Here is a 27991-nt window from a genome sequence, read left to right as displayed (position 1 = left end):
TGGTCACTTAGCTCATATGTCCTTTTAAAGGTACATCACATCACGGTTTGGCTGTGACATTAAAAACTTAGGTACAGTCTTAGCTATTAGAACTAGATTAATGGTTATAAGCAACATCTTTTTTTGTTGTTGTTATTTCTCTCCCTTAGGGATCCTACATTTGGAGGGGGGAGCTTTATATTAGGGGGATAAAAAAGGGGCTATTTTCCTTCTCTGTTTTAGTTTGGACATTTCCAACATACCCAAGAGTAGAGAGAATGTGTAATGAACCCTCAAGCACTATCACCCAGCTTCAGTTATCAACATTTCAGGCCGTGTTTATTAAATGGCAGTTCATTTTCAGTTTTTTTAAAGGAAACTCATTACATAGCTGCCATTCAACATTTGAGGTTTTAATAACCTGAGCAGCCTTATCTCAGGCAAATGCTCAAATTCCGTGGACAGATTTAATGTAAAGGGCACTCATTACTACTTTCTCAGCTTCATTTTAAGTACTTCTGGACTATATCTCTTATACTACTATAATCTGTTACTTATTCCGCTTTTCTAAGTCTAGAGTCATATGGCATCAAGTTTTAAAGTGATTCCAGACTATGGAAACCATGTCCCTCCATGGAAACCTTGTTCCCAAAACTATCATTAGCAAATTTTAGCTTGCAGACAACTTTTTTAAGAGTTTTTATTTTGAAATTAATTTTTTTAAAGGTTCAGTCCATCCTAGGCCCTACCACTGATATTTAACATCTATGCTTCATACTCCTCTGACTAAAGCTGACTTCCTTGATCTATGGGAGTAGAGTTGAATTCAGAAATGATTAACTACCTTATTTAGAAAAAAGAAAACAGAAGAGAACTATAAATAGCAGTTTTATAAATCCAAATCTTGACCAGTTCCCAAACAATTATTGGCATATATAATCTGACAAATGATTTTCACAATCAATCTGGGTTCTATGAGAAGTCTGAACAGAGTCTATAGATACAGAATTATGATTTGAACATAAAAAAGCCAGTCACTTAGAAAATTCAAGAAACCTCATCAAGGTATGTGCACTCTGAACCCTGATTTATTACCAGATGTTATGTGGAAGAGATTTTCAATAGTCAAATAAGAATGGGTTAAACTAAGTTAAACTGTTTTACAACAGTGTTTCTCAACCCTATAAAATATAATTTCTATTGAGAATTTCCAAGAGGGGATTTCTGAAACCTATTTAAATATGGAACTCTTCCCCTTCCCCTTGGATTTTCTCAAAGTATTCTAGGAAATGCTATCCTAAGATATAATTTGACTCAGTGATAAAATAGGACGATGGGCATTAAGAGTAATTGTCTAATAAATCAGTAAATAAAATGTATAGATAAATATAAGAAATATTTATTAAAACTAAATAATGCAAAGATTCAAGCTATTGAGTATGGAGATGAAACAATGTGTCATCTTCCTTAAACAGGTTATGATAACCTATGAGGAAGATGCCTAAAACAAAACAATCAAGTCCATTCATAAGAAACCGTGAGAGAGAGAGATATATATATAGACAGATATATCCAGTTAAGACTCAGTCATTTAGACAAAGCTTCATTAAGGCAAAGATGCCTAAGACATTACATATTCAATTATTAACTTTAAATGCATAATTATATATTAGTTCATTAGTTTTTATATTTAGGACTAAGAACTTTGAGTATGGCATGGTTACTAGACTAACACTTTCAAGAACTTTGAATGTGACATACGGTTAGTACATTTAGTCCATTTAATATAGACAAAATTCAATAACTTTTCAACAACTTACATATTAGAATTCTTCTAGATTTTTTATATATTATTTTCCATTTATTTATAGATATCTTACCAATGCCTATCTCAACTGTACTTTTAAGGAAACAATAGAATGTCTTCCCAAAGCAGTTAATTTAGCTTTCATAAAAACAACTCTTATTTTGTAATCATATCTTATTAGTTTATTTAATATATGCTTCAGTTATTTCACTAAAATAACTGACTGTTTTGGAATAAACACCATGGCATCACAAAAGAACATAGATATCCTAGAGAACAGCCTCCTAGTCTTTGGCAGACCTGGTGCAGTGAGTGCTAGACTAGGGCTTTTTGGAGGAAAGGGAAATTTAGGTGGCTTGGTTGGTAAATGGAGATCAAATAAGAAAATGTATACAGAATGTATACAGATATCTAAGTGCATATATTAATATGAATTAATTAGTAGTAAGCCATATTTGGCCACCTCATGCGAAGAGTTGACTCATTGGAAAAGACCCTGATGCTGGGAGGGATTGGGGGCAGGAGGAGAAGGGGATGACAGAGGATGAGATGGCTGGATGGTGTCGCCGACTTAATGGGCATGAGTTTGAGTAAACTCTGGGAGTTGGTGATGTACAGGGAGGCCTGGTGTGCTGCGATTCATGGGATTGCAAAGACTTGGACACGACTGAGCTACTGAACTGAACTGAACTGAAAGCCATGTGTACATATTAAGGAACAAATGAGGGAACAAACAATAATCACTACTTACAATAAGGGAAATGTTTTGCATTTCTACCAAATTTGCAGATGATGCTAACGCTGCTGATCATGGGACTGTACTTTGAGAACCACTAGATTGGATCATCTTTAATGTCCCTTCCAAGTCTCAAATCTGATTCCATTGTATGTGACTTTTTTCCCCCCCTCAGAGGATAGAAATCTGGAAATGAAATGGAATATTAGTTTCACAAATTCATAGTGTTAACCATGCAAGAATAGGAAGGTTGCATATCTGCTTTGCCATTAGGCCAGTTGATTTCAAATATTCAACTCTAGGACCTCAATTCATAGGAAAAAGAAGTAAGGAAATTAACATTGATCAAGAATTAGAAGACATTTACAGGAGCCGGAGCCTTAAGGAATGCTTTTACATTTTACAGATGAGAAAACTAAGGCTCAGGGAAGATAAATAACCAAATATCATATATCTACAGTTGGAAAAGCCATTTGCCAAACTGACTCCTCACAAAACAAACATATCACAACAGATTACTTTCCCTATCATGCTTATGTGAAAATAAAGAAGTTTTTTTTTTTCTCTCAATTCAACCAATACTTTATGTTTAATTTAATCATTAAAAAGTGAACCTTCAAGGGGAAAAAAGAAATGGCTTTTCAAATGTGGTATTTACTCTCATGGGCAAAAACCTCAATTTCTTCCCCAGACCATACTGTCCAAATCTAACAGCTATGAGGTGAGAAATGGTGCCTAGGAGTTCACCATTGCGTCCCTCTTTCCTGGAGCTATGTCCACATGAAACAGACACTCAGTAGGTATTCGATGGATCAGTGGACATTGAGTGAGAATGTCAGTATCCAAAGCAATCCCACTGGCAAAGCCGCACAAGAATGTGAAATGATGTGATCTGCTACCTAGGTAAAAAATACTAAGAAAGCATAGTTGGCAGTATTTTTAAATGCCAAATAAAATGTTTTCCATTGTTACTGGAAGAGGCTGGGAATAGGCTATGGGGTCAATTTTTGTGGGTACCCAGACCCACAGGTTACTTTACATTCATCATGTAAGGCTTTGTAAATGTTGACTCTGGGGTTGGCACTCTAATTAGAATTATGTCTGGTGTTCATGGAAATGTATGCTGCATCCTGGAGAGTTATTGGGTTAATCAGCATCCCGTTCCCAATATCTTCCTCCCTATATGAGGTAGATTAAGTCAGAAAAGAGAAGCACTTATTGCTTCCAGAAAGGGAATCACCATATAGTGTCCCTGGTGTTAAGAAAAAGTTCATTTCCCTTGAATGGGTTCCTTACTAAGGAGCAGTTTGCTCATCCCTCATCATCACATTCTCTCCGTCTCTAGAACCAACAGACAGGAAATAAAACGAGCTATTGCTCTTCTCAAATGCAGTATATTTGCTGCTTATATGGTCTCTACTGAAACCAGCCCTTGCTTTTCCCCTCTTCAGGGGATTCCGGTCCACTAAGGAAGGCAGCTTGGGGTCCCCAAATTGGCCTAGATTTCATGAGCGAGGCTGCCGAGGCGTTTGATGGAATGAACATTGCCAAGCTGTTCGTGTACCTCTTGGGGAGCTGCTAAAATGGGGCATTGCCTTTGAACAGAATCTTCCAGAGGAAATAGCTCTGATTTCAACAAATTTGTATTCCTCTTCTGGTAAACTTAAAGGAAAGCAGTTTGTCCATAGCAGTGATTGGAGAGGAAGGAAAAGAGTTGGTTCCCAGAAACTCTCCCTTGCAGAAATAGGATTATCTCCACAGCGGCTTCCCTGGTGGCTCAGTGGTCAAGAACCTACCTGCCAATGCAGGAGATGCACAGATGCGGGTTGGGCAGATCCCCTGGAGAAGGGAATGGCAACCCACTGCAGTATTCTTGCCTGGAAAACCCCATGGACAGAGGAGCCTGGTGGGCTATACTACAGTCCACGGGTCACCAAGAGTTGGATGTGAGTTATTGACTGAACGATAACAAAAGTGATCTCCCAGCACGTTTGATTCCTCAGGATGGGTGCTGATTATGGCAGGCTTCTTAGTTCTTTGTAGACAGTCTGGTAGATAGATATCCCTGAGCTAATCCTTCAGTAAAAAATGCCCTGTCAGTTACTCAAATGTAGTAATTTATGTTTCTTTAATAAAAGGATAAATTCTCAGATGCTGCCACTCATCATCCCTATATTTGAATGCTTGTGAATATTTCTATATAATTATATTTAATACTCTAAACTGTAAATGCTGTAATTTCCTTTGACCTATGTTGCAGTTAGAGATATTACTTGATCAGTGCTCTCAATGATTCATTTTACGTGCACGTATTTAGTTAATTGGTTATTTTTTTTCATGCCTGTGTTTATATGTAATATACACTATAAGGGAAAAAGAAATCAGTCTGCTCACAGCTGAGTCTAGTAAAAGAGCAATTAGGTTCTATCAGAACAAACAGCTGTCAATAATGAGTTCTGAATTAAAATTACTAGCAAAGAAAGGAATCTAGACATCTGCAGGAAATGTGAAAATATTTTTATAACCAAATAGCTGATATCTGGACAGGGGTATCACTGAGTTTTCCCAGCTGTACCTGCAATGTATTTTGAAATATTCCCAGACTGAAAGAATACTGAAATTCACTGCAAAAACGAAGCTGCATATTTTTTTAAATGTTGGCTGCCTTTGAACAGTGTGTATTTTGATTTCATGTAATCAGCATGAACACTTTCTATTTCAAACTATTTTGCTATGCCCCCAGTCATAAAAAGAAGCTTAAAAATAGTTCTCTTTGTATTGTGTCTTTCCAATCAGGGTTCTATTGCTTGGATATTTTTCTTTCTGTCTTTGGAAGAAATACTTTTGGGTCTTATTACATGGTATCTGATTTGTTCTTTTTTTCCTAAGAAAACTTGCAAGGTGGGCTTCTGGCATCGGAGTTTTATTACAAGATAATTTCATACATTTGCAGGTATCTGGAGATAGTAAAGTATTTGGCCTTTAAAAAAAAGCAAGCTGTACATTTTTGAAAGCAGATGTACATTTTTGAAAGCAGACTTTGTGTTCCCCCCTTTGCATTGAAGTTTTAAGTCAGTTAGGTTAAAAAAAAAAAAAACTATAAGAATGAGAGTTCAAGATTTTTTTTAAAATGTATGTATATGAACAAACATATATATATACTCATACACAGATAATTAGTAGCAGTATATTTGATACATCTTTTGGCCCTCATTTACTTATAAAAAATATTGGAAGAGGAGTATCTTAGAGCATTGTTACACAAGGTATGGCCCATGAACCAGCCCATCAGCATCACTTTGGAGCTTGTTGGAAATGGACAATCTTGAGTTCTACTCCACACTTACTGAATTAGAATCTCTGGGGGCAAAGCCCAGGAATATATGTTTAAATACTGCCTAGGTATCCAAGATTACCTGGATAGACATATAATGCCTAAATGCCTAGTGATACATCACATGGTGGTTGAGATATTAATACACAGAGAGGGATCTTTCCGAATTTATTGAATTCATGAATATTACCTTTCTTCTCTCTGGGGTCACTGTCTTGTGCCTGCTTTCCATTTTCTACTGTCACCCTGAACAAGAGGCAAGCCTTTCCTTTCTACTCCCATCCTCAAACATCACCATTATGGCATTCTAAATACACTTAATACTGGTTTTCATTAATTAATTAGTTTTCATGTATGAATACTATACTTACTGAAAGTATTTCATCCATCCATCTCAAACAGAGATGCCATCAATATAACTAGTTAGTACATAGTCAGGTACATGAAGATCTATCTTGACTATGCTTGAAAGCCTCTTAATTCCTTTCTCTTTGGGTAGTTGAATAGCGTGGGAGAGCTTATGTTTCATTAATAAAGAACAGTTACAGGCACAACATAGGCCCTTTTAGGACCAGCATTGTTGTGGCCTAAATTGATGGAATCATGGGCCTTGGGTCTATCCAGGTAGTTCAAAGGAAAATTATAACCTTGTTTTCAATAAAATCCCATTGGTGGAAGCATGAGTTTGGGAAGAGGAGAAAGACCCAAGTCTGCTCTGCTAGTAACAGCCACATTTCAATTTCAGTCCTGTTGCTCACTCATGTCCGACTCTCTGCGACCCCATGGACTGCGGCACACCAGGCTTCCTCGTCCATCAGCAACTCCCAGAGCTTGCTCAAACTCATGTCCATTGAGTTGGTGATGCCATCCAACCATCTCATTGTCTGTCACCCCCTTCTCCTCCTGCCTTCAGTCTTTCCCAGCATCAGGATCTTTTCCAGTGAGTCAGTTCTTTGCATCTAGTGGCCAAAGTATTGGAGCTTCTGCTTCAGCATCAGTCCTTCAATGAATATTCAGAACTGATTTCCTTTAGGATTGGTTGGGTTTGATTTCCTTGGTGTTGAAGGGACCCTCAAGAGTCTTCTCCAACACCACAGTTCAAAAGCACCAATTCTTCAGCACTCAGCTTTAAGAGAATTGAACAACTCTCACATCCGTACATGACTACTGGAAAAACCATAGCTTTAACCATATGAACCTTTGTCAGCAAAGTAATATCTCTGCTTTTTAATATGCTGTCTAGGTTGGTCATAGCTTTTCTTCCAAACAGCTGCATTACTTGGTCAAATTCCTAACCCAGCCTAGGTCCTCAGTTTCCTCTTTCAAAAATATAAGTAGGTAGAGGAATTAGAGGAGGCAGTGAGCAGTACTGATGCGTTAATTCAGAGTTTAAGAAGATCAGGCCCTGGGAACAGCAATGCAAAGGCCTGCTGGGGTTTGGTGGAGTGATACTGATACAAATAAGTGAAGCAGACCCTGGCAGCAGGTAAACTGTATTGAGACTGTGATTCTCACTGCCTTACAAAAGCTTGTTTGAATCAAACAAAAGACTAAATAAAACATAGCTATCAGTCTGTGACCTCTGTTAGAGCCTTGAAAACCACTGGATCATTTATGTTTGTATGAAGATAATTGCATTTTAAAAAAGAAAAACACCAAAACAAAATTCCCTAAATCTTGCCCTTGTGGGAAAACACAGACACACTTGGCAAAACAACTGAAATAAAATTGCTAAAGTTTCAGTAATTTTCAAATACCTTTCAGTAGCTCTTCTATTGCTACTGAATTGCATCATGCAGCCTGTGTAGTTTTATCTGGCAGGCCTGGTTAATGACTGTATCCACTCAAGATGTGGATAATTTTGCGTCATTTTAAACAAAATTTAGAATATGGATTGACCTGATATGGTCATTTACAAAGAAAATTTCAATGAAAATGATATAGTTCCTCATAATTCCATAGCATCATCCAATTGACCTCATTCAGATTCAAGTCAGCTACCAGTAAGGGCCAGCTGAGTCTGTTTTATCTCTGCCCAACAGCCTCCTCTATCCATCTGTAAAATAAAAACTGCCATGGCATATTCAGGTGTTCTTTATATAAATATATTAGCCTTCTACTTTATCTTGAGCATTGTATTTTAAGAATAATAAGGTATGTGTTCGGCAGATAATGTTGGGACAGAGCCAAGATTATACAGAAAAGTCTCTGGAGGATTTTTGTTTGAGTCAATATGTTGGGGGGGGGGGGGAGTAGTCAGATTAGGCCCATGTGGATTTTGGTTTTTACAGGCTTAATTCACTTTAAGAAATCCCCCTTCACCCATGCAAAGGTCCAGTATCACCCTGTCGTCTCCTGAGAATCCATGTCTGGGCAGTATTCCCAAGCTAGAGTGAATGAGATTCCACCTTCTCTCTCGACTTCTTTGAGTCCTCAACTGTTTACTGATCTTTGATATTTTTATAATGGTAACTTTTTCAATCTATTACATTATATATTTTTAATTCATTATTACTGACTATTAATATATTGTCCTTGCTTAAAAATAAATCATACACTTCAACTAAAGTGAAAATCTTACTTACCACCTTTATCATCAATTCCATGCTTCATTAAGAGGTTACTATTGGTATAATTTGTGTATCTTTGCAGATCAGTTTCCATGCATCAGTATGTATGCATATAAAATATGCTTAATTGTATTGTGTGGACTTGTAAAAAAAATATGTTATCATGCTGTGTCTATTGCTCTGCAACATATTTAGGGTTTTTTTTTTTTTTGGTCATTGCATGGATTTACTTCATTCTTGAAACTGCTGCATAGTATTCTCAGTATTTATGCCATAGTTTATTTAACCGTTTCCTAGCTACAGTACTTTGCTACCTCGAACAATGCTGCAGCAAAGATCCCTTTCTAACATTCTCTGTACATTGTGGTTTAGTCGAAGTCGTGTCTGACTCTTTGTGACCCCATGGACTGTAGCCTGCTAGGCTCTTCTCAGAGTTCCCAGGCAAGATGCTGGAGTGGGTTATCACTTCCTTATCCAGGGTATCTTCCCAACCCAGGGATTGAGCCTGCATCTCATGCATTGCAGGTGGATTTTTTACCACTGAGCCACCTTGTAAGCACCTCTCTGTGCCCATGTGTACATGTATCTTCATGAACATGGTCTGGAAGTGCTGTGTCAAGGGATAGGTGCATTAAACTTTTATGAACACTGGAAAATTCCCTCCCAACTCTTAATAACATAGATACATTCTACTGCATTTCACTGACAATTTGTTGAAACATATTTTTTTTACATTTTAGTTCATAATAGTATATAAAACTGATTAGTCAGATGAATACTAAGATGAATATCTAAGAAATCTGTATAATTTCTCTGTCATTCAAGGTACAAAAGATGCCAGAGGATGTAAAAAATAAAATGGTTATGTGTCTATTTTTCTATAAAGTCCTAAATACTCTAGAGATGCTCAAGAACTGCTGTATACTAAGTTAAAAGTTAATTTTTATCAGAAAAGAAAGAGTTTCAAAATGGCAGCCATATCAGGATCGCATCACAGTTTCATCAGGATAGTCATCTGATTAATCTTATAAACCTCAGTCTTAAAACCCATTCTATTAGATGCCTTTTTTAATAGTCTTGCAGTTTGTAAATGCCATTCTTGTTATAGATGAACTATAATATCCAATCAAAGCACAAGCTGATGTATGTACAAAATGTTCACCATGATTTCTGCATATTGCACTGTCTTTGCACCCAACTAAATGATCTGTAAAATCTTTTAGTTCTGTTCTTTCTTTGCCAGATCATTGAAGTATCAGCAAAGGGTCAGCATTAAAACTCCACCAGATTAATCAGAAAAGCCAACTTTTAAGCACATACCCAGAATGATTTTAGTACAAAATAGCCCCCTCATGCCTCTTAATGTTTTCCTTTTGCACATTACTACCGTATCGCATCACGGGACATTAAGCATATTTCAACTCGTGGGACTAACTCAATCATGTTTTTAGAAATTGAAAACAAATGTTGTAACTGGATAGATGATAATATTGAAGTAATAACAATTTCCTAGTAGGCATACTTGTTTAATGGATTGCATAGTTTCTCAGCTTGTAAACACTGGAATGTCTATCACTCACTGAAACCTTTTTTTTTTTTTTTTTTAATCAAGGCAAAAGTTTGTCAATCACTTGGTTTACTTTAGTGGATTTACTGTCTTCACTAGAAGGTAACTTAGAAAGTTGGTTTTACTCCAAGGGTAACAGAGACCAACCTAATCCTAGACTTGATTTAAAAGTGCTGTCCTCTTCCCTTTTTGTTGGAATTTTCTGTAACATAATAAATGTACCAAATTGTGCTGGCCTCAGCCTGAAGCACAGGGTTATGCACTCTTTTTCTTCCCAGAGATATTTAGGAAAATCTGTCTTTGTGCTTGGCAACTACTCTGACAGAAAACAGATAAAAATAAGGGTGGTTTATCAGTTTTGCTGTTCTTATCATGTTTCAGGTTGAAGGCTGTTGAAATGATGAAAAACAAACAGCACTAAATAGGGTTCCGTCATTATTGCTGCTATGAGGAGCTAAGTTTTTCAGGATCAAAGAAAAATGCATTTGCTTTTAGAACTACAATCCTTCATTTTGAAAGGTGCACTGCACTCAGATACTGATGGGTGAAAACTGGAGTAAATTGGAGGAGGAAGTAAAATATGTGTTGCTGCGGGAACTTGGAAATTCAAACAAAAGTAGACATTCTTTTAAAAGCTCTGAATGTACAGCGTTCAGCTTCTTAAGAAAAATGTGGTGCCTCAAGTCTGTTATTTCTGAGCAACTGGAGAACAACATAAGCACAGGTAGTTTTGATCTCATCAAATTACCAGAACTCCCTTTATCTGTGTAAACATGTATCTGAGGAATATCCCCATGCATTGGTGGTGCTAGTGATAAAGAACCCGCCTGCCAATGCAGGAGACATAAGAGAAGCAGGTTCAATCCCTGCGTCAGAAAATTCCCTGGAGAAGGCAATGGCATCCCACTGCAGTATTCTTGCCTGGAGAATCCCATGGACAGAGGAGCCTGGTGGGCTACAGTCCATAGGGTCGCAAAGAGTTGGACACGACTGAAGTGACTTAGCACGCATGCATGCATCCAGGGAATTTCCCCAAGCAGGGGCCTTTGAGGGAATGTTCCTGTGCATGTCACCGAACCAGGAATAGACTTAATATTTTTTAACTTATGTTTTTAAAAATTTTTCAACTCAAAGTGAGTGCCTCTGATTTCCCTGGCATAGAAACTGACAAGAGAAATTGTCAAATTCAGTAGAGACAAGGAAGCTGTGTTCCTCCCCTCAAGGAGCTTAGCAACTTGCATAAAGATAATAAACAGAAAACAAAAATAAGGTATGGCAGTTACCAATAAAGAGGTATAAACTGTCATAAGGATCCAAATAGAGATAAACCAAGGACAAAGTCCAGATCAAGGATGCAGAATGTGAGGTGAGTCTTGAAGGAAGGCAGATATCAACAAGTATATCTTAGGAGGAGGACACAGAAGGAAGAGGAAGAGTCTGGTAAGCAAAACCCAGAGAGGTGGGAAAGCTATCAATGCATCTAACTTTCCTGGAGCTGAGGAAGGCTGTGACTCGTAGAGTAAAAGTATTATCTGAGAGCCATGCGGATTTAATGATGAGACTGGCGCCTAAATCACATCCAGATATTTTTGAACTTCTAAGTTTAAGAAAAAACCCACACGTATTTGGGGTAAAATTGCTACTGAAAGACCAAAGATAAGACTGGCCTATTACTTCTTCAAAATACAAAGACAGATTGAGGAGCAATAGATTTAGAGTTTGAGCAGATAATATTATAGCCCAGTAATCATGCACATAGCCAAGTTGTTGGCCCTTTGTAAAGGCAAATAAAGAACTTCTCAGGAAGACATCAGAACTAATGCTACCAAAGATGTATGCTAGCAATCCAATAATTGTATCAGAATAAAGAACTCAAGAATAGATGAGCCATGTCATAAAGGTAGTCTATAAATAAGTAAAACAATTATTTTAAATAATTGCTGTTAATAGTTATACATATAATAAAAATATTAAACAGTCCTTAAAATGGAAAACAAATAAATATAAAAATATATATGTCTTTTTTCCCCTCACTGCCTTCCAGCCACCCTGGCTTTCCTTCCATTACTCCAATATTCTAAGCTACTTTCCATTCCAAGGCCTCTTCTTGGGATATTTTTTTTCTCCTCAGAAGCTTTCCCACCCTTCTTCACTCTGCAAACCATTTCTTACCCTGTAGGTATTGTATTAGTTTACTAGGACACCATAATAAAGTGACATAGCCTGGGTGTGTCAAATAATAGAAATTGATTTTTTCATAGTTCAGGAGGCCAGAAGTGCAAGGCTAAGGTGCCATTAGGGTTGGGTTTTTTTGTTGTTTTTTTTAGGGTTGGGTTTTGGTGAGACCTCTCTTCCTGACTTAATTTAACATGACACCTTCTAGCTATGTCTCCGCACAAGCTTTCCTGTGTGCATGTGCAGAGTGCAAGATCTCCGGAGTCTCTTACGTTCTTACAAGGTCGCCAGTCCTCCTGGACTAGGGACCCACCACTATGACCCCACTGAACCTGAATTACTTCCCTAAAGACCCTAGTTTTGAATAGTCACAGTGGGGGCTCAGAACTTCAACAAATGAATTTTGAGGAGACACAATCCAGTTCGTAACAGATATCAATTTAAATGACACTTCCCCAAAGGTTCTCTGCCAGGATGCTACACATTTACCTCACAACAGTTGTTGAGACTTGTAATTATGTATTTGTTCATATGATTATTAATATCAGATTCCCCCACTGCACTGTCATCTTCATGAGGAAGGAATCGCATTTGTTTTGTTTGCCAATTCCATGATATCTTAGCACATGCTAGACACTCAGGAGGTATCTGTGGGATGGTAGCCTGCAGGATGAAAGAGGATTTCAGCAAATGTGGATGGAAGAACAGGGTAATGAGCATTTCCTACCTGTCCCGGGGTGGTGGTAAGAATGGATGAATTAGGATCCTCTGTGTGCTGACAGTAAGTAGCCACGAGCTCTGGGTAGTGGGGAATGGGTTGGGTGTAGGCAATGTATTTGTCAATTTCCTTGGTGTAAATACTCCAGCCTATAAATGTAACATCACTGAATGCAAAAGCGGGGGAGAGATACTCAATTGCACACCATTATATAATGTTTTCACCTGAAGAGCATGGACATAAGATAATTAAGAAACAATGCATTTTGAGTTTACCTGCATTTTTAATCTAATTGCTTAGGCAGGATTTCTGACAATTCAGCGATTGAGTTTTGCCAGCTCCAGCACACCACTGATGGATAGTTGAACAAAACTGTAGAAATTGAATGTATGGAAATTTATGATTTGTTATTGGGCAGGGCAAAAGGCAAGAACAATGCAAGATGATCCTTCAGTTTTAGATCTGAATGACAAGGAGGAGAGCGACAGTGGGAAAAGCAGATCTGAGCAGAGATGTTGATTATTCTGGGATATGTTTATTTCTAGAGAAATCTGAGAGTGGTTTGAAATATAGGTATCCCTTATGCTCAAAGAAAGAGCAGTTACTTTAGGAATCATTTATTTGAAGATTACTGCTGAACCATGGAGGAGAAAGAGAGAAAGGAGGACAGAACTTTGGGGACATTATGTACGTTTTGGGACCTGGCAAAAATATGTAAATTAGAGAAGCGTTCAGATGGAAAAATCCAGAGAGGAAGGAGAATAACCAGCACAGGAATCAGACAGAAAAAACAAAAAACATTATGTACCGAGGCACAGTCTGAGAGCTGCCTATAGAGTTCTGAAGATGACATTTAGGGTTGATCTTTGATTTTGGTTTCCAACTTGAGAGAAATTTTACCATCATAGAGTCAATGGAACCATTATACACAAGAGTCAGATCTTTTTGACTCATTTCATATGCTACATGTTTCAGGCTATTTTCTATTTGATATCATTATAAAATCTTCTCCTTCCTGCCATCAACCCCAAGAGGAGTATTTGATATTCCCTGTAATCCCCCAATTAGTGTCACAGAAACCAAGGAAGAGAGACTTTTTAAGAAACCTTCATAAGGATAGTTAAACACTACTAAAGGAGCATTGCAGAGGGGTTCATCTCAGTTCAGTTCAGTCACTCAGTCATATCCGACTCTTTGCAACCCTGTGAATCACAGCACGCCAGGCCTCCCTGTCCATCACCAACTCCCAGAGTTTACTCAAACTCATGCCCATCGAGTCGGTGATGCCATCCAGCCATCTCATCCTCTGTCGTCCCCTTCTCCTCCTGCCCCCAACCCCTCCCAGCATCAGGTTCTTTTCCAATGAGTCAACTCTTCGCATGAGGTGGCCAAAGTATTGGAGTTTCAGTTTCAGCATCAATCCTTCCAATGAACACCCAGGACTGATCTCCTTTAGGCAGAGGGGTAAGTCAGAAGAAAGTGTCCGTCTTTGACCCAGATGGCAGAAATGGTGATGCCCTATTGAAATGTAGTGATAAAACTCAGCATCTCAGAACCTGCATTTGAGTCCTTATTTGGCCATTTACCATTAGCTCTGTGACTTCAAAGAAGTTCCTAAATGTTGTGAATCACTGAAAGGGAGAGGAAACTGACAGATAATGTTGAATGCCTCCAGGATACCCAGCACTGTGGTGAGAAGGCCCTTCACTGCCATCTCATTTACCTTGAGAATCAATGTGAAAGCACAAACTTCCTCAAACATAAGGTATTATTATTGGAAATATGGGGAGAAAAGGAAGAACAGCATGAGGGAGTAGTTTAAAGCAAGATTTTGAAAGCCTAACCTCAAATGATCCTGTGGTGATTCTATAAAAAATTTCCTGGTATTAACATTGCCTGTTTCTTGTTGTCAGTTTCAGAGATAGAATCTTTAAATGGAATTTCTACCTACAAAGAAACTGCATCTTCCTTTAATGTTTGCAAAGCACTCTGTATGTTTAAACCAGTCTTAAAACTTACTAGATTATTAACAAGTTAATTAACATTAGAACAACAGAAAACCCGAGAGAGGTTAAGTGACTTTCTCAAGGACACTCAATCACTGGTTTCTAGACAAAGTATTTTGAACTTCATGGTCTTGCTTAAAGCTAAGAGACACCTCCAACATTTAAAACCTCCAAGAAATCTTCATCTTTGAAAAGAGGTAACATGTTAAGTTCCAAGGAGCACTTTCTTCCTCTCTTCCATATGAACAGCAAGATTGGGCTGTTAACAATATTTTCTGGCTTATTTCACTCTGTATAATGGGCTCCAGTTTCATCCATCTCATTAGAACTGATTCAAATGTATTCTTTTTATTGGCTGAGTAATATTCCATTGTGTATATGTACCATAGCTTTCTTATCCATTCGTCTGCTGATGGGCATCTAGGTTGCTTCCATGTCCTGGCTATTATAAACAGTGCTGTGATGAACATTGGGGTGCACGTGTCTCTTTCAGATCTGGTTTCCTCGGTGTGTATGTCCAGGAGTGGGATTGCTGGGTCATATGGCAGTTCTATTTCCAGTTTTTTAAGGAATCTCCACACTGTTCTCCATAGCGGCTGTACTAGTTTGCATTCCCACCAACAGTGTAAGAGGGTTCCCTTTTCTCCACACCCTCTCCAGCATTTATTGCTTGTAGACTTTTGGATAGCAGCCATTCTGATTGGCATGTAATGGTACCTCATTGTGGTTTTGATGAAACTGGAGCCCATTATACAGAACGAATTAAGCCAGAAAGATAAACACCAATAAAGTATACTAACGCATATATATGGAATTTAGAAAGATGGTAACAATAACCCTATACGCAAGACAGAAAAAGAGACACAGATGTATAAAACAGACTTTTGGACTCTGTGGGAGAAGGCGAGGGTGGGATGATCTGAGAGAATAGCATTGAAATATGTATATTATCAAGTGTGAAACAGATCACCAGCCCAGGTTGGATGCATGAGACAAGTGCTCAGGGCTGGTGCACTGGGAAGACCCAGAGGGAGGAGATGGGGAGGGATGTGGGAAGGGGGTTCAGGATGGGGAATACATGTAAATCCATGGCTGATTCATGTCAATGTATGGCAAAAACCACTACAATATTGTAAAGTAATTAGCCTCCAACTAATAAAAATAAATGAAAAAAAGAAACAACAATATTTTCTGTTCAGAGGAGAAAAAATAGGTTTTGTGCAAGTCAGAGCCTCTGTTCCTGTTTTGTTTTCTTCCCACAATTCATGAGTTAGATACAGACACATGTTTTATTATTCTCCCTCTTCATTTTTTTTTTAAATGCATTGTTACCACCATGAAGAGGTTGAAATTGTTAGGATCTGGAGTTATCCATACCAGTTTTGTAGGATTCTCTAGTATCTTTCTGCCAGAATACAGAACCATGCATCACTCAAAGATTAGGAATGGCCTCTGATGCATACTTGGAGAAAATATTCCTGTCCTTGTCTTGATTTGACTTGATACATCGTTACAGTTATATGGCTTACAGTATAGCTTCCATTAGGAAGAACTGGATGATACTGTATCTAGTTAGAAGCAATGCACAATTAGGATGAAAACAGTTTAGAGAGACAACACAAGGAAAAGGAAAAGATTTACTTAACCTTAGGACCTACCAAACAAGAGGGGCTGCCTCCCTTTTCCAGGCTAAGTCTTACCTAGTTTCTTTTCATTGCAATGCCGTGGCTCATCAGGAGATCAAGATGTGGAAAACCACTCAAAGCCTTTTCCTGTCTCCCTCTTCCCTATCAGACACTTTGTGAAATAGTCTTCAGGTATTCTTTGCATAGTTCTGAACCTGTGTCAAATGTAGGATTTCTTTCGCTGACTGAGGGGTCTTATTACCCAACCTGGGTGGGCTGCTCGTTACACAAGGCCTCTCATGCCAATCACAAATTCATTCACTTTTCCACACACATTACGGTACATTGACTGCATGCTTGGTGCAGAGCAGAGAAAGATAACAGAAAGTGTTGTTCCTGCTCTCAAGATATGCTCATTATTTATGGGCAGTGGCCCTACCAGACTCATGAATAACAGTGTGACTTAGACTGCAGGGTGGTATTGAAGACACCAAGTCATCCAGGACAGAGAGTGGTTGTAATCCTGCCTAGGGCATGGAGGAGGGACACGGTGGGGTGTGATGGTAAACACCATCTTACTGGTTTCTTTGGTAAAACTGACTAAATAAAATGGAACTTCATGGATCTCAGTGCATCAGGTTTCTGATTATTCTGTGCTAAGAAATGTGCTATCATGTCTCAGACTCTGTCCCAGAAGGCGTTTGTATTACATCTCGATGTCGTGTCACTTTGTGGTTTAAACTCTGAATGGAGTGTCTTAGAGTCAGTATCCAGAGGCTCTGTGACACTGAAAGTTTCTATGTCTAACAGGACATAAAAAAGTAAATAATTTTTTAAATAGTGGTTATACCCTATTTCCAACTGTTTGTTAGTGTACAAACCACAGGACTCCTACAAACCCAGGAGGCTGGGTTCAATCTATACTGCTCAGCAGTTAAATAAACATAATATATGTTACAAAATGCTCACTTATTACTTGCAGCCGCTTGGCAATTCAATCACATGCCCTTTTGCTCATTAAGCTCAATTATATGAAGTTTGGTACATTCCATACACTGGAGCTTCACTAGGTCTATGAAAATTTTACGTGCAGCTCCCAGAGTCAGTAGTATGACTGCAAAAGCCGTTCTGTTTCTTCTGTTATTCTAGCCTCTGCAGTTCCGCGAATCCTTGCTGTCCTTCAACACCAGGTTCAAATGACACATTAACCACAAACCAGCACGTCTTTTTTTTTTTTTCTTGTGTTGTAAATAGTTATATAAAGTTTTATCTCTATCAATAGTATGAGCTCTAGGTGGGATACAAGTCACTTTTAATGTTGTATCTCATATGTTAGTTATCAGAGTACTTCACTGCTCACTGAATGAAGAGATGGATATATCAATGCATGGACAAATGAGCACAAAGAAATACAAAAGATGGGAAACAGTGGCACATAGTGAATGAAGGAGGTTGTCTGTTACCTGGTGTCTAAGGTGCTGATATATACTTATATTTCCATTGATTACATGTTTCCTAGCCATGGTTCTTCCACAATTGGAAGAAAAACATTTTGGATTCAGCCATACTTGACACAGAGACAAGAAAAGGCTTACCTTGGATTTCAGAACACAGATGTGTTATTTTGTTAGTATTCTTTCCCACACTCAAGGAAACTCCAGTGTTCCAACCATCTGACTCTGTAATTTAGTTCAGTGAATTAGATCGTCTCCTTGGAGCAGCAGAACTTGTCACTGTGCGTTGTTTGATCTTTCACCTCCTCTTCTTTGAATCGGTTTCCACCAACTGGAAAACAACCCATAAGTCCAAGAGTAATAGAGTTTAAAAAAATGCCTCAGAGCTTCTCCAGTAACAAAGATTGAAGCTTTTATTTTCCCACACAAGAATACTTGAATTTAACCTGAAATTCCAAAATACATTCAACTCTGGAAGAAAAAGGAGTAAAAGCAAGAAACACACCCAGACCCTCTAGTGATTGCTTTTTGTTAAGAATGTCTTTCCATCAAGAATACACTAGCTATTTTGAGTATGCAACAACATGTTAATATTTTAATTATATACTTCTCACTAGGTTGGTTTTAAAACTTTCTTGCTGAGTTTTAGATTATGAAATGTTTCAAGTTGAATGATTTACTAGTTTTGTTTTTTTCTTTTTTATAAATTGAACTAAAATAGACTGAAATGGTTTGTAAAAGATAAAGTCTAGTTCGATCTTGACCAGTTTTTTTTAAAATACCTTTAATGTAAAAGCGTAAATGTAAATTTTTCATAATGATTTCAAAATACTACTTTGTGTTACATGATCAAAGAGCATAGTAATTAAAGATTTAATATTTTTATATTTTGAAACCAGTCAAATTCTATTTGTTAATTTGTTCCCTGCCCTTTGGTTTGGAATACTCCAAAACCATCACAGTAGCTATTTGAGTAGAATTACTGGGTTTAAAATCTAGTTAATTAAAAATAATCAAAATAATTTTATGATGTGTTGGTTTCCCAATAGATTCATTTGTACTTTTCCTCTCTCTCTTTTTTTTTTTTTTTTTTGTTTTCCTTGTAGCGCGGGAGTTGGCCGGACTGGGTGTTTCATTGTAATAGATGCCATGTTAGAAAGAATAAAGCATGAAAAAACTGTAGATATTTATGGCCATGTAACTTTAATGAGAGCCCAGAGGAATTACATGGTTCAAACAGAAGACCAATACATCTTTATCCATGATGCACTGTTGGAGGCAGTGACTTGTGGAAATACCGAAGTGCCAGCTAGAAACTTGTATGCCTACATTCAGAAGCTGACACAAATAGAAACAGGAGAGAATGTCACAGGAATGGAGCTCGAATTTAAGGTATGATATTGGATGTGATGTGGTAATTCAGAAGCAAGTCATTCTGGAATTGTCTTTCTTAACCTTTCAAATGGGTGAAGTTACAAGATTCACTTGACCTTCTCCCTCAGATGTCTGACTATAAAACACTTTCTTCATCCTTCCCTTTTCTATTCTTTGCTTCCTCATAATACCTTGAGCTCTTTTTACCCTAATTTAAATTGAGAGAGCATATTCTTAGAACATAATATTTAAAACTTCCTTAGTCTATATGGAGTCATTAGGTAGAAGTGAAAAGCAGTGAAGTTGGAGGAGTCACTGGGTTAAAAGTAAACAGAATCTTTGTATCTAAAGAGAAAATCTTGGGTTCACTGCAGTTACACCACAGGCTAAAATTATCTTTGTTGGATTTTTTTTTCTTTTTATGTTCAACAGCGTCTAGCCAGTTCTAAAGCTCACACCTCAAGATTCATCAGTGCCAATCTTCCATGTAATAAATTCAAAAATCGCCTTGTTAATATTATGCCATATGAATCCACAAGGGTGTGCCTGCAGCCTATCCGAGGAGTAGAAGGATCTGATTACATCAATGCCAGTTTTATTGATGGATACAGGTATATACTTTTGCTCCCCTGACAGCCCGAAGTCTTGGTATTTACATGTGCCCTAGTTTCATAGCCAAAATGAATTTCATCTCAATTTAAAATGTTTTCTTTCTGCATAGGTCAGCATTCAGTCCCTTGATATTCATTTTTTGTTATTTTGGATAGGAGTAAGAAGAAGCAATCATGGAATTTATAATCTGCACTCTTCTTTCAGAAGCCATTTGGATATGGAAGGAGTTAATATAGAAATTGTTTTGAACCAAATTATATAAATGTCATAGATTATATGAATCATTTCTACAAAATGAAGCTGCACAACTGTTTCTTAAGCGATTTATATGACACATGAAATTGAGCTATTAGCATTGCTCTAAAGTTTAAATAACAGTGATAAAGACATACATCATAATATTAACAAAGCAATTTCTTTTGCAAAATCCCTAAAATGTCTTAAATGTTCCTATTTGATTACATAATCTTAATGGGAATTTACTGCAATAGCATTAATAATATTTTTATTATCCTGGATTTGATATTTACATATCAAATGTGAAGCCTTTGCATATTTTCTGATTACTTTAACTTGCTATCTGTGATTCAGACAGCAGAAAGCTTACATCGCTACCCAGGGGCCCTTGGCAGAGACCACTGAAGACTTCTGGCGGATGCTCTGGGAACACAATTCCACCATTGTTGTGATGCTCACCAAGCTGCGTGAGATGGGTAGAGTGAGTATCTTCACATAAGACATTCACTCCACAAAGAAATGAGGATTTCATTGAAAAAACCCCAGTGCTAATGTTGTTTCTTTGAAACGTTGACTACTCCAGTCATGTTGTGGGTCATTCATTACTGTATGTTGGTTTTTAACTTGCACAGCCACATCAGGTTCTTTCGTTTTTGTGTTTTGAAGAGAAAGCAGGTACTTTATTTCCAGTGTAGCACCATCATAGAGACTAATATTGCTGACTTGTTCTGATTCTCAATGTAGCCTTACTGCCTTTTGCTCTGGACAGGCTATAGCTTATGTGCCATCATTACTCTGTATGAAGGAATTTGACTTTCTGTCATCTCTGAGGCAGAGATGCTTGTTTATCTTCCACTCTGATTAAACTATCAGAAAGTTGCATAGTTTGTCTATGAATAAATCTGGTAATCTCTGCTCTACTTAAAAAAAAAAAAAGTTATTCTGAAAAATAACGTGAAATAGGATTAGAACCACCTAATTCATAATATTATGAGAGCCACTTAGATTCAGCAGCTACAAGTACTCTGCCATGTTTGCTTAAGAGGCTTTTTTTTTCCCTTGTCTTTATATAAATTCAATGGTAGAGATGTACCTAAACCCAAATTCTAGAGCCCAGAAAGAATGAAAAAATACCAAACTGGGAAAGAAACTTGACTTTTCTGATTTGGTTACTGAAGTCACTAAAAGTGCTTGGGCTCCAGGTTCCTCAGCTGACGAAGGAGATTGGACAAGTTCAATTCAGAGGTTTCTCTCTGTGTTCACACTTGATGGTTGTCTTCATTCAAAACCACAGTGGTGAATGTCAATACATGATTGACATGGCATTATGCCCAAGGACTGATGTAATTATTTGTCTAAATTAAGTATGAAGATGCTCACCCTATTGAAGTAGCCAGTTCAACTAATGTGTATTAGGCATCTACTGTATGCCAAGTACTCTGCTTGGTCCCATGAGCAAATAGTGACCCACACAATTTTCCTATCCTGAGGGAGCCTATGCTTTCAAAGAGAAGATGAGTCACACGCAATGGAATGGTCTTAAATTCTAAAATGGTATTAGTGAAAGAAAGACATTAAATATATAGACGGATGATAAACAAAACTCTGTTTACACTTTACATAGCTCGTCATTAATCTTCATTTTTCTTAGGAGAAATGTCACCAGTACTGGCCAGCAGAACGATCTGCAAGATACCAGTACTTTGTTGTTGATCCTATGGCTGAGTACAACATGCCACAATATATCCTAAGAGAATTCAAGGTCACAGATGCCAGGGTAAGTTGGCACAGTCTTATGCTCTTAAACATTAGCTGAAATATAGTCTAAAAGACATCTCTGGGAGAAAACATTTGCCAAGTGACCATACTCCCAAACTAAAAGAAATCACCCATCTTGGAGAACTGTTGTTTTTTTTTTTTTTTTTCAAATATAAGAGTAACTTTGCCTGTTTGGCAAGTTTTCTCACAAACCCAGGCTTGGCTCACATTCAAAGGTAACATCTGGCAGCCCAACTTTGGGGACACGCTTGGTGAGTGTGTGTGCCGGGAAGCATTTACTGATTGGTTGGCTGCGCTTACATTCACCTTCTTAGCTCATTCTCTTTGGAGCTTTTTTGACTTCTTCATTACTTGAGGCTGTAAATATGTTGTTGTTTTGCTAAGCCCTTTAGGTCATGTGGGCTTGGAGGTTAATTTGGTATGATTTTAAAACTGCAGAGCAAATGACATTCTTTAGAAGAATCTGACAAGCTTTGCACATTCTAATTTGATTCCTGGCATGGTTTATTCCTCCGTGTGCTAATGTGTCTGTCCATGAGAGCTGTGCACCCACGACCCTTCTTGGCTAATTTTCATCCTGCGTTTCTGATCTAGATTGCTGAGTCCAAAGTTCAGCCCTGATGTAAGATGTTCTATGCATAAACTTTAAAATCCTTGCCTTTGGCCACTTTTAAACCATGATTACAAACACATCTTAGGAGAGATTGGGTCAGTGCAAAGCCCTGCTTTGTTTTTGGAACTGTCACAGTGGGTGGGTTGAATAAAACTGTAGGGTAGAACTATTTACTTGATCCATTGTTTTTTTCTGGAAAGCAGCTTTCTCAACCAAGACTCCTGTTTAGAGATTGTCCACTAATCCCCAAAACCTGGCCCTGGCTGTTGACCTAAAGTGAAAGAGAAATTGGTTAGCAGGCTGCTTGGCTCAGGTGACAGACCTGTTAATCCTAGAAAGTCTGAAGTCTTAACTACTCTGAAGGTGACTATACTCAAGACAGTAGTTAAGCCCCTAGGTCTCGTTTTGAGTTGCCCAAGCAAGCATGCCTTGATGACCCTGTGTTTAAAAAAAAAAAAAAGAACACCCTTTCAGAGTTTGAAGCTAGATATCTGAGTGAAAATTTTGAGTGCATTCCAAGCAAACACACCAACCATTTCTGACGACGAAGTATAGCAGCATCCAGGCACCACAAATGGCAGAGACAACTTCTTTATTACTCCTCGACTGCCCAAATTAAATCTGACCATGATAAGTAAAAGAAACATTGAAGGAGGAACTTGTTCACATGTTTTGTTTTGAAGGATCCCTGTGATTGTATAATTTTTTTAGCTGCCGTAGCATGTGCTATTTGTGCTCCTAAGGTGTGTCTAATCTCAACTTTCCAGTTTAAAAAGCAAGCTGGCACTTGAGAATACAGTGTTGTTAAACAGGTAGCCTTTAAATGCAGTCAGGGGGTCTCTCTTCCCAAATCATAAAGGTTTGTACACATGACCTCTTCTTGCTGTTAAAAGCAACTGTGGTCAGAAATGAAATCACCAGGACAGTCAGAGAAGACAAAGCTGTATTACCTAGCCACTGGCTTCCCTTCCTGTGCTTTTCAAACCCTTTTCAGAAACCGAGGGAAGTAAATCATGCTTCCGTAGTAACAATCCATAAGTTAGTTATGGGGCCAAGCAGTTATTTTTATATTCCTCAGTATTCTCACAAAGTTGATGTGATCTACCTGTTTTATCTCAATTCCCAAATGATGCCAGTCAGGAATATGCCCTGTTCCTATGGAAACCACCAGACTTGGTGATGTGTGTCCAGCTCGAGTTGGGCCATGCCCTCTTCTCCATACAACTCAATGAGAAAGATTGGGTCTCTGTTTACTTACTCAGAGGGCTTCTCAGGTGGCGCTAGTGCTAAAGAACCCACCTGCCAATGCAGGAAACATAAGAGACATAGGTTCAATCCCTTGGTCAGGAAGATCCCCTGAAGGAGGAAATGGCAGCCCACTCCTGTATTCTTGCCTGGAAAATTTCATGGACAGAGGAGCCTGACGGAGTATGGTCCATGGGGTTGCAAAAAGTCAGACATGACTAAAAACAACTTAGTATACATGCTACTTACTCAGAATCTTGGGAACATGAATATCTGTATCAAAAAGGACTTTAATGAGGAGAGAGTTATTAAAGAAGTGGAAAGAAGTACCACATTGAGGCCTTAACTAGGAACAGGGCCTCCTCAAATGGGATCCACCCATCTGAAATTGGAATTTGGATTATCTCTGTCTCTGTAATTCAGGGAAGAAAGTTGATGGTGATAGTTGTTATTCCTGCTTCTATAAACAGAGAGTCCCTTCTGCTTTTGTTGTCCTTCCAAACACTATAAAATTCCAGAATGAATCCAAAGTCTCTTAGTATTTTCTTTTGAAGCCATTTATACTTCAGAGTAGTTCTGCCTAATCACTTGAAAGAAAGATTGCTTCTGCATCTGGCTTTTGGTTTGTCTGTGTTAAAGCCACGCATGGACACCTCAGCTTCTGTGGTCAGCCAGAAAGACTCCTTTTTCAGAACACAGCATTTATTTATTAATAATCTCTTCTATCTCCTTGAGGGACGCCTCACTTCCTGCTCAACGGCATAGTCACCTGGTACAGGCAATGTATACTGCCTTGGCTAGAAATAGTATACCTCTGAGACGTGGGGCATCCAGGTTAACAGCCGCTTCCCAATTTGTGTCAGATCCTTTCAGTGTCACTATTTGTCATCTGACAATGCTGCAAATAAGCAAGCACAGCAGATGTGACGGTATCATGACAATAGCAAAATCTCTGGTCAGGATGACATGCCTGGATGTTCCTGTTAGTATTAAGAGGTTATTGGATTCTGAAAATTTTGAAATGGAATGTATATGTTCCCCTTTGGTTTTGAAGACAGTCTCTGGGACTCAGACTCATTTCCTAATATGAGAATGAGGTGGCTCTTTTTGAGAATTCTGGTTTTTAACTGGGTATTGTGAGAGTAAATCAATTTGCAATTTAAATAGATGTGAAATGTAGACAGTGTTAATAGCAGGTAAGATATGAACGTGACTGATTTTCTAGTTGAACATGTTTCTAACTTTTTCTTCCTTTTTTTGGAAAAAATCCTGCCTGCTGTAATGTTCTGTGCACTGGCTGAATCCCCCTGGCCTCCTCCTCTGTGGTCGGGCATGTGGCTTTCTTTCTGAAGGACGGGCAGTCCCGAACCGTGAGGCAGTTCCAGTTCACTGACTGGCCAGAGCAGGGAGTGCCAAAGTCTGGAGAAGGATTTATTGACTTCATTGGCCAAGTCCATAAAACAAAAGAGCAGTTTGGCCAAGATGGACCCATTTCAGTCCATTGCAGGTGAGTTAAGGATCAGGAATGATGAGTTTCCATTTGTGCTTAATGCAGTGATAACTTTGAAAATATGCACTGTTGTCTGTTCATTCTTGGTACCAGTTTTCTGTGAGTCTGCATAACTGAGATTTTATTTTTCTCAGAAATGTATTGTAAACCCTAAAGCAAAGACTCATTTCTCTTTCTTTCCACAAAGTGAAAATAATCAAGGAAGATTTCTATCTTCAAATTTTACCTCTTGTAGCAAAGAACCAAACTGTGTTTATCCTTGCCTGTTTTACCGTATCAGGAATTATTGGTATATCCCTGAGTGATAATTTGTTCAGTTTATCATTCCTTAGCTTTTTTGCTTTCATAGCATTACCCTGATAACTTTCTGTATCTTTCTCCTGTGTTTATCTTCTTGAGAAAACCATAAATAGTTATTAAGCCTTAATGATAATACTAATTTCTTGTCAAGTCAATAAGTGATTAGAATGGCACCTCAGTTAACATTGCAATGTGCTTGAAAATTGTTGCTATATCAGAAAATGAAGCACCTTCAAGTTAATTATTTTCAATAGTTTCCGCAGCATTTTATAATTCAAATCATTGAAGTTAATAGAAATAGCAAGTAAATGGTTCAGAAAGGACACTTGCAATAAATGTAGTGCTTTCGGAAGTTACTCTGCAAAAACCTTCTAACAAAAGGAATTAACTCATTTTTTTAAAAAAGTCTTAGTTTGTAATTATTTATAGTCAAAATCTTGAAAGACTTTATTAAAAAATGTACTTGCTTTCCCCCTGCCCCAAATCCCAAACTACAGTTCTTAGTGATAAGGGTGATAGTGTGTTAAAACAGGGCAACTCTTACACATGGGCTTCAAAATACCTGAGCTTTAGTCCCACTTCTGTCATCATGTAATAGCTCTGTGACAAAAGGGAAACTTCTCTAAACCTCAGTTTTCTAACTGATCTCTCTGACCCTTTCTAGCACACTACGTTTCCCAGACATGGCATATTACAAGAGAAGCAGACCTCATTTATATGTATTTGCTATGTGTTGAGTTTACCCAGAATCCTGTGCTCTAGACAACCAATCAGCATGTAGGAAATGATGCATGGACTCAGCATTCAGACAAAGTGGATGGTATACACTGGACTTGAATTACCTGGATACTCCCCTTAATTTTCCACATAATTTACCAAAATCCTAATTCAAATTTTCTAAAATAAACTATAAAGAAAAGAATATATTTAACACATTTTTCTTTAACTATAGGCATTCCCGTAAGTATAAATAAGTGTGTATATACATGTTCCTTTTCACTGCCTTTGTCACAAAATTATTTGGATAAAGAGTATATACAAAGACTCCTTTAATAAAAAACCATGATGTGTTATTCACATATCTTAAAGACCTCTATATATTTCCTTTTATCTGAGAGTATTTGTAAAATACCACTTATTTTATTTATAGCTTATTAATAACATGACAAAGTCAATAAATTCAGAAGTTATAAGGCTAGTGTCTGTTATTTTCTTGAAAGCACCAAATGGAAAGTCAGAAGCCCTGTATTTTTGTAACATTTGAACAATGAAATCAAGGTAAAATAGATTCTGGAGTACTTGAATCATGCAACGAAAAGATCATAAATCACAGTCTCTTGGGATAAAGAGAGACTTTCAAGGTTGAAAGTGACCCTGAAGGTCATCTACTCCATCTTGACAGAGAGCCTTGTCTGCCCCTGGATATGCTTAGCCACTGTGTAAAACCTGCCTGTGGATTTACATTTATGTTAGGACTCTTCAGAAAAAAACACAGTTTATAAAAGGACACACTATTTATATATCAATTACATCCCCAAGTAAATGAATCCATCCATTTTCTACAGCCTGTACCCAAGCATTACACATGCTGTTTAATTAGGATCCAAAAATGTAGGGATTTTTCAGATTATTCACTCTTCTCCTCATTACCTAAACCTCCAGATGCTTTCCTACTTCTTAAGAGCACAAAAGCTATGAATTCATTTTCTTCTCTTGCTACAATTACAATTCTGGAATTATCTTAAAACAATAAAGAAAACAGAAACCCAAAACCTTGCTAACATGGTGGAAATAATCCTGATATTTAGCTACTGAACATCTAAAAATAGTAGATAAGTGTATGTATATAGCTCAGTGGCTCTTAACAAACATTTTTTTGTTTTTAAGTTTAGAGACCCATTTAATAATCTGCTAAAGTTATAAGTTTTAGAAACAGAAAGTATATATATACATTTACATAATCCATAGATAAAAAATATTCATAGACCCTTATGAAGACTAAATGAAGTCTTATGAAGATCCTGTGTCAGAAAATCCTGCTATAGTATCTCTTTTTGTCTCACCTTATCTGAATTATTTCATAGCTTAAAAATATTAAGCAGGCAAGGCCCAAATTTCAGGATCTGATGAAGAGTGTAAATCTATATTTTATTCACCCTTCCTTTAGTCAAATTACTTTATATTTTTATGTTCCCTGGGTCTTTCCACAGTGATATATAATCCCTGTTTGAAAAAATCAGTTACTCTATATTCATTGTCACTGTTATCATGGCACACTGTCCTAAGAGTTAATCATTTTGTGAACCCAACAGCACATTTTCTGGAACATTGCTATAGAAGATCCTAATGT

At 37.7% G+C, this 27991-nt stretch overlaps 1 protein-coding gene across 39 annotated transcripts in view; it reads left to right on the top strand.

Annotated features, from left to right (window-relative positions):
• Positions 1-27991, top strand: part of PTPRD (protein tyrosine phosphatase receptor type D) — a 2322816-nt gene that overhangs the window by 2288927 nt on the left and 5898 nt on the right. For all 39 annotated transcript variants that reach the window (XM_070480470.1, XM_070480471.1, XM_070480507.1 and 36 more), the window contains 5 exons: positions 19078-19363; positions 19778-19956; positions 20549-20675; positions 21846-21971; positions 25184-25338. In XM_070480470.1, coding sequence (XP_070336571.1) covers positions 19078-19363; positions 19778-19956; positions 20549-20675; positions 21846-21971; positions 25184-25338 — 873 coding nt within the window. The remainder of the gene's footprint in view (positions 1-19077; positions 19364-19777; positions 19957-20548; positions 20676-21845; positions 21972-25183; positions 25339-27991) is intronic.

This window comes from Odocoileus virginianus, chromosome 18 (genome assembly GCF_023699985.2).
Source record: "Odocoileus virginianus isolate 20LAN1187 ecotype Illinois chromosome 18, Ovbor_1.2, whole genome shotgun sequence".
NCBI lineage: Eukaryota > Metazoa > Chordata > Mammalia > Artiodactyla > Cervidae > Odocoileus > Odocoileus virginianus.
Note: the sequence above shows the minus strand (reverse complement) of the source record. Positions and strands in the feature narration are given on the sequence as shown.